At 46.7% G+C, this 7891-nt stretch overlaps 1 protein-coding gene across 1 annotated transcript; it reads left to right on the forward strand.

Moving 5' to 3' along the window:
* The first annotated feature begins 589 nt into the window (after positions 1-589).
* HCAR2 (hydroxycarboxylic acid receptor 2) lies at positions 590-2390 on the forward strand. The gene has a single exon (XM_080941466.1). It carries the CDS (start codon positions 597-599, stop codon positions 1677-1679), a length of 1083 nt encoding a protein of 360 aa, XP_080797592.1. The 5' UTR covers positions 590-596; the 3' UTR covers positions 1680-2390.
* The last annotated feature ends 5501 nt before the right edge of the window (positions 2391-7891 follow it).

Below are 7891 nucleotides of genomic sequence, written 5' to 3' on the forward strand. Positions count from 1 at the left end.
GTGAAAATAAAAGTAAGTCCTAGAAAGAAAGAAAGAAAGGAAAGGGGGGGACGGGACTGTATACACATTACTAATGCATAGTACGATTTCACATGAACTTTTATTGCTTCTGGAAAGACTTGCTGTTCACTTAGCACAGTGCATGATTACTGCCATTGTTAATTTATTAATTGTGTAAGCCAAGCAAAAGGTAGCGAATGAATCTTCCAAGGCCAATTAACTAACCAGTGTGCATGCATGCAGCCTTCAGAAGGAATGCCCTCGGATTTTACTCACTCACAGCTGACAGACGGCTTGCCTAAACTTATCCTTTACATTTAGAAAAAACGTTTGGGTTCCCGTCTGCCCAGGGGACTTTTTTTTTTTTTTTATTACTTGTTTATGCAAACAGCAAGTTGCATAAGAAACTTGCTAGCCTTTTTTTTTTTTTTTTTCAAATGATTTCGTAGTTTCCTGGTAACCATTCAGTCATCCCTTTCAACACCCTGACATGACATAAAGCTGAGGGCTGAACCACACGTTCACCACACAGACACACACTCGCCTTGAGCCTCTGCTGGGTGAGGCGCGTTGGGGCGGACTGGTCAGATCCACTCATGAGCAAGCAGAACCATTTTCTGGTGATAAACGGTAAGAACTGCTGTGTGTTCCGAGATGAAAACATTGCCAAGGTCTTGCCGCCGGTGCTGGGGCTGGAGTTTGTGTTCGGCCTCCTGGGCAATGGTCTTGCCTTGTGGATTTTCTGCTTCCATCTCAAATCCTGGAAATCCAGCCGGATTTTCTTGTTCAACTTGGCCGTGGCTGACTTTCTCCTGATCATCTGCTTGCCGTTCCTGATGGACAACTATGTCCAAAACTGGGACTGGAGGTTTGGAGACATCCCCTGCCGCCTGATGCTCTTCATGCTGGCCATGAACCGACAAGGCAGCATCATCTTTCTCACGGTGGTGGCTGTGGACCGGTACTTCCGGGTGGTCCATCCGCACCATTTCCTGAACAAGATCTCCAACCGGACGGCAGCCATCATCTCTTGCTTCTTGTGGGGTATCACCATCGGCCTGACGGTCCACCTCCTTTATACAAACATGATGACCAAAAATGGCGAGGCAAATCTGTGTAGCAGCTTTAGTATCTGTTACACTTTCAGGTGGCACGACGCAATGTTCCTCTTGGAATTCTTCTTGCCCCTGGGCATCATCCTGTTCTGCTCAGGAAGGATCATCTGGAGCCTACGGCAGAGACAGATGGACAGGCATGCCAAGATCAAGAGAGCCATCAACTTCATCATGGTAGTGACAATTGTGTTCATCATCTGCTTCCTGCCCAGTGTGGCCGTGCGGATCCGCATCTTCTGGCTGCTCTACAGACACAACGTGCGGAACTGTGACATCTACTCCTCAGTGGACCTAGCTTTCTTCACCACTCTCAGCTTTACCTACATGAACAGCATGCTAGACCCAGTGGTTTACTATTTTTCCAGCCCATCCTTCCCCAACTTCTTCTCCACATGCATCAACCGCTGCCTTCGAAAGAAAACGTTGGGTGAACCAGATAATAACCGAAGCACTAGCGTGGAGCTCACGGGGGACCCCAGCACAAGCAGAAGTATTCCAGGGGCGCTAATGACTGACCCCGGTGAGCCAGGCAGCCCCTCTTATCTGGCCTCTACATCTCGTTAAGTCACTATGCCAAGAAGGGAGATTCCACTCAGGCCTATGTTCTCTGGAGAGGCGATTTGGCCATTCATTGCACAGGGTTAATTAACATCCTCAAACTTGGCTTATGCTTTCTTGGAACTTCTAAATTCGGGGAATCGAATTTAGAGAAACAGTATGGTGCAGTGAGCCGTTTGGTTGCGAGGTGTGGCCACAGAAACCTCAGAGGGACAGAAAGCAAAAAGTTTCCAGATAGTGGGAACTTCTCAGCCTCTCAAGCTTACAGGGCTGAAGAAGACAGAGTCCTGCAGGGTGTGAGCCCCAGACGTACCAGACACACCATCGGTACCTGTGGTTTCCTTCCTCAGTTCTGCTTAAAACCACAGATGGTCCTTCACCGCTAGGGCCCCACTGGGGACAAGGAGAGCCAAGAAACTGGAGAGGATCTCTATCCAGGTGTCATAGATAAGCCAGTTGGTCACTTGTGTTCTGTGGGACCAGTTTACCTTTCAGCCAGACTTTAGCAGAAATGCAGGAGGGGAGGGGATTTGAAAGATCTGATTGTTCTCCGAGTTTCCCTCCATGGTAGTAAGAGGGGATAAGCCCTGGAGGGACTGAACTCAGGGTGCTGAAAGGAACCAATCAGTAAGAAATTTAGCTGAGCAGTTAAAAGGCTTTGGGAAAAACATTGCTTTCCCTCCTCTGTCTGCTTTTCTAATTAAAAGGGATTCAACTGTGTCCACGGTTGGGGCAGGGGGTGGGGGGGGGTTCATTACTTGGGTTTCTGTACTTAAATCTACTATTTCAATAAATTTCGACAGGAGACACGGGCTGCTGCTGCATTTGTCTGGGTTAAAGTTCACAGAAGCAGGCTTCTTACTTAAGACCTGGGTTATGAACTGTATCCTAGCAGGAAAATCCAGTGTTCTGCAAAAACACAGAAGGGGGCCCAGCTCTGTCATGAGGCAGCCAAGAGGATGGGTACTGGTGGGGAATACAAGAGGTAGTTACGTTTGAAAGGCTGCACAGAAGAGTTTGCAAGGGAGCTTCTCTATTTACAGTTTGGTGAGCATTGCTATTAATAGCTATATATTAAAAAAAGAATCAGACCAGATTGGGCTCACCCCCCAAAAAAAATCTAGGAAAAGGAAGACGGACTTCCTATGGAATGGTTTCAGTTCCCACCTCAGAGCCAGAAAGGAGATGTACCAGGTTGCATCTGCCGGTTGAGAAACAAGAAGTTTCTGTAGTACTTTCATTTCCAGTTTCTGTCCCTCCTAGATCCTTTGGCAAGATGAGGCTTATTTTTACCTCCCATGCCGGATGCAGATTAAGAATTCCAATACTCGGATTTCTCAGCCTTTGGTAAATGGTGAGAAACCAGGGACGAATGGACCGTCTCTAGTTTGAGTGTTCACAGTTTTCTGTCTCTATGAACCTTCAACTCCTACGAGTGGGAATTTAAAAGCAGGGTTTGCCTTCTTATGGAAAGTGGCAGACAGAAGCTGGGAGCTGAGCGGGGATTTCCCCAGCTCAGATGAGTCACGGGGAATGGGGCGGTGATCAGTTGAAGTCAACAGTTTACATTCATTCATTTGGTTTGTATGTGTTGAACAGCAACTGTGTGCCAGACACTGTTCTGAATGGTGGCAATACAGCCAGGAGTAAAGCTGATAGATGGATGGATGGATAGATGGATAGATGGATGGATGGATGGATGGATGGATAGATAGATAGATAGATAGATAGATAGATAGATAGATAGATGGTCTTCTTCGTATTGAACTCAAATTCAAGACAGGGAGGCAGGCAGGAATAGAGGAAAGACAGGAATGAAAAGTGATTGGTGTTTTGAAAGCAGTCAGGCATGACTATGGGAACAGAGAGGATTGCTAAGGTGGGGCTGGTGGGGAGGGCCTCCAGGAGGAAGTGTCATTGAGTTGAGCCAGGATTAACTAGACAGAGCAAACTATGAAAAACTCTGGGCTCAGGGGTGGGGGTTAGGGAGGAGTGAGCACAAAAGTCCTGAGGTGACCAGGAATTGATGGGTGTGAGTTAGTCTCCTAAGGTCTTCCTTAACAAAGAATCCCAAACTGAGTGACATAGAAGAATAGAAACGTGTTGTTAATTTTTGGAGGGCAGCTATCGGAAATCAAGGTGTTGGCCAGGTTTGGCTCCCAGCACCAGCTCCACCAGATCTCGCTCTATCCCCTGTGATTGACTGCAATCCTTCTGCTACTTGGCTTGTAGAAAGAATCCTCCACTCCCTGTCTGCTGAGATGACAGGCATTGTACCATCAGGCCCAGTTTGTATGGTACTAGGGATCAAAACCAGGTTTCATATATTCTAGACAAGTACTAACCCATTGAGGCCATATATACAAATATTGTCTAATTTATACTAGGGATTTGAGCATTCTTGTATTGTGGTAACATGGGTATCCTAGAACCCAGTATATGCACACATGTATGCGTAGGCTCAGACTGGGAAGGGCAGTTATATAATTTTTTTTTAATTTTAAGTTTTTATGCATTGTTCTGTGAATGGTGTGTATTAACACTGCTGTTTACATATGGAGGTCAGAGGACCACTTTGTGGGGTCAGCTCTTTCCTTCCATCTTAACTCGGGTTCTGGGGATCACACTCAATTCCATTTGCAGCCAATCACTTTTACCCTCTGAGGCACCTGGCCGGCCTCGGTTACCCATGTTACAATAATATATGTTTCTTGCAGCTGCTTTTTTCACTTTGGGAGTCTGAGAGTCCTAGGGGCTGCACATTCCAATTACTCAGAACTCTGTAAAGAGAGACTTTCTCTTTGTTATTCCCAACAACCTCTTCCAAATGTGGACCAGGGATTCAAGACCAGACCACTTCCTGATGTCAGAAACTCTCCCTTTCAGATTTATTAGATTATCCTGAAACCCACACTGGGACCTTCCTTAGAGTGGGAGACTGAACAGCACCCAGGATTCTAAGGACAACACAGCCTGGCCCTTCAACTGTGGCTCAGTTTAACAAACACTTCCTGAATGTGATCTGTGCTATGTAGGTTTCACTGTTGACAAGCGTAAATCACAGACGACCTGTCCAGGGGTCCCCTACCCCTCATCCTCACGTTCCCGACTTTGCCTCTCTAATCAGTGACTTAAGAAACCAGTTCTCCAAGATGCCTCAGACAGTGAGAGTGCTGGCAAGGTTACAGAGATTCACCATTGACCAACATCAAGGGATTTGGGTCAGCTCCGGCTGGCCCAGCTTTTGCTTCAAATTAGTGATGTCTTCACATGGGAACAAGGCTGTCCCTGCAGAACAGGTCTATAGTCTAATTGGGAGGCTGGGATAGGAGGATGGAGTGAGCCTGGGAATTTGGGGCCAATCTGATCAATACGGAAGACCTTTCCTCAACACACACACACACACACACACAAATCGGGGCTGAAAAAATGGCTCACCTGTTAAAGTGCCTGCCACACAGAGCTTAGGTGTGGTGACATCTTGCACCTCAGCACTTGGGAGGCTGGATCTCAGGGTTTGAGGCCAGCCTGGTCTACATAGAGAGTTCCAGGTCAGCCAACGCTACTTGTAGTGTGACTCAACCACAGAACAAAACCAAACAAAAACAACCCCCCAAACCACCCCGGAAAAAAAAAAAAACAAATCAAACCAAACCAAACTAAATAAAACAAGCAAGCAAACCAAAAGCTAGACACAGCAGCACACATCTGTACTCCTAGGGCTGAGAAGGCAAAGACGTGGTGGGGGTGGGGATATCACTGGAGCTCACTGGCACCTGCCTAGCAGAAGTGACAGCTCCAGGTTCAGTGGAAGATTTTGTATCAGAAAGAAAGGAAGGCTATTGGGGAAGGCACCTTCCATCAACTCCTGGCCTCAACACACACTTCTATTTATTTATTTTTCTTATAGTAAGAGGAGAGTAGTGTGGGTTACAATGAGTTGATGCAAGGGTTCCCGTGCTACAAAGAACCACAATACATTCCTGCTCTGTAGCTGTGATCTCACTCTGGAGACATTGCATTGGGAGGGAAGAAGGATGTTCAAGGAACTCACAAAAAAAAAAAAAAAAAAAAAAAAAAAAGAAAGAAAGAAAGAAAGAAAGAAAGAAAGAAAAGAAAGAAAGAAAGAAAGACAAGTTCCAGTGGGCTATCCCGGAGGATCTATAAGCACCAAATACTTGTGGTGGAGGGGAAGCTCTTCAGTAGAACTGCCTTCAGGGTGTTCTTGGCACTCCAGAGACACAGTTTTGTAAGGTATCAGCCATGTTGGGGTGGGCTTTTTGGGGATGCATCTGCCTTTTATTTAGCCATTTCCCGAGAGCAACCTCAAGAAACTCACTGGTTCTCTGAGCTTGACTTAAGTGGAATGAGAAATGTTTGTCTACCCAAGATATCTTATCCGAGGTGAGCAGACATCTCTTTACCTGGTCTTGGGAAATTCATGCAACTTTAGATTAGCTTGCGCAAGAAATTAGAAGTAGAGGGAGGAAGGTTATGTCAGAGAAGACTAAGAAATGTAAACCAGGGGGCTGGAGAGATGGCTCAGTGGTTAATAGCACCAACTGCTCTCCCAGAGGTCCTGACTTCAATTCCCAACAACTACATGGTGGCTCACAACCATCTGTAATGGGATCTGATGTTCTCTTCTGGTGTGTCTGAAGACAGCTACAGTGTATTCACATACATAAAATAAATAAATCTTTTAAAATAATTATCCAATGAAGTAGTACTGAGCATTCACAGATGTGGGGGTGTGGGTGGGGCATGGAGGGGTGGAGCGTGGAAGGGAGGAGTGTGGAGGGGTGAGGAGTGGAGGTGGTGGTATATGTGTGTGTTTTGGTTTGCACATTTCTCTGTTGAGGTGCTGGCCATCCATCCTAGCTGTTCAGGAGTATACAGGGCAAATGCTTGACCACTGAACTACAGTCTTACTTCTAACTTTTATATTTTCATCAGGGACAGTAGGGCTTCCTCCCTGCCAACAGAGGTGGTCACAGCTTGAGCTACTCCAAGCTGGATCCCAGGGGGTTATAAGGGTGCAAGGCATTCTTGGCAAGGTCCTATCATCCAGGAGAGGCAGTGGTGGTGGTGGATGGGTCTGGTGACCCTTGTAGCAGCCAAGTGGTGATAGAACACAGGGGGTCCTCCGGACACTAAAGGACACTTGGGTTTTTTTGTTTGTTTGTTTGTTTTTGTTTTTGTTTTTTTAAACCACTGGCCCAACATTTTTAGAAGAGTGTAGTGTCTCCAGACCACCTTCACCTCAGCCGCAGCATTAGTGGCATTCTTTAAACTAGTGTGCACAAAGACACACTCTCTGCCACGTGCTCCTCGGGTCAGCATTCAGAGAACTCTGCACTTCACGGGCAAGCCTGGGCTTCTAGCCAAGCCCACCTCAGATCTCTGGGAAAACTTTGAGCCATTTCTACCAATTACAATCCACCAACCTTTGGGAGCAATTTACATCTTGCCAGCCCAAAACCATTCACCTGTGCCGTTCTAGACACATGGTCAAGAGCCCAGAGGAGGCCTTCCTGAAGAAAGAAGATGGTCTTTGTCGTATTATACATTGTGGAATAAGGTTGGGACTAAGAAGGGAGAGGAGGCAGCTCAGTTGGTAAAATGCTTGCCACCCAGACATGAGGACACAAGTTTGGTCATTGGAACTCAGGTAAAATGCTGCGCATGGTGGCACTCACTTGTAGTCACAATGCTGGGGAGGTGAGGACAGACAGACTCATGTGACTGGCTGGCCAACTAGACTGCCTACTTATCCAGCTTCAGGCCAAGAGAGACCCTATCTCAGAAAACAAGGTGAAGCCTGGGAAAGTGGAAACTTTCGGGGTCTTTGGAAAGTTGGTTGGATGGCGCTTTGCTGGGGCGAACACGTGAAGGAACATTCCATTAAAGTGGACACAGGAGAGAGGATGTTCTGCTAAAGTAAGCATTTGAAAGGACACTCGATGAAGGATTCTTTGCCAATGACATGAATGTTTTGGTCCACCTTACACTGCATAGTTGAGCTCCATTTGTTGGGACGATGCCACAGAGAGAAACACACCAAAAAACTTCTGGTGGTGTGCTGCAGTTTCTTGCCACTTCTGTGGACTTGGGCTGATCGGATGCATGTGCTGAGGCGAGGCACGTGGAGAACATGTGGTGTTTGGAGGGTATACATAGGACTCCTGGGAGTGACAGACACAGAGCTAGGCTGGGAC

The sequence above is a fragment of the Micromys minutus genome (assembly GCF_963924665.1).
Source record: "Micromys minutus genome assembly, chromosome: 29".
NCBI lineage: Eukaryota > Metazoa > Chordata > Mammalia > Rodentia > Muridae > Micromys > Micromys minutus.

Coding starts and splice junctions, on each gene's coding strand:
- HCAR2 (XM_080941466.1), top strand. CDS start 597: ATGAGCAAGCAGAACCATTTTCTGGTGATAAACGGTAAGAACTGCTGT.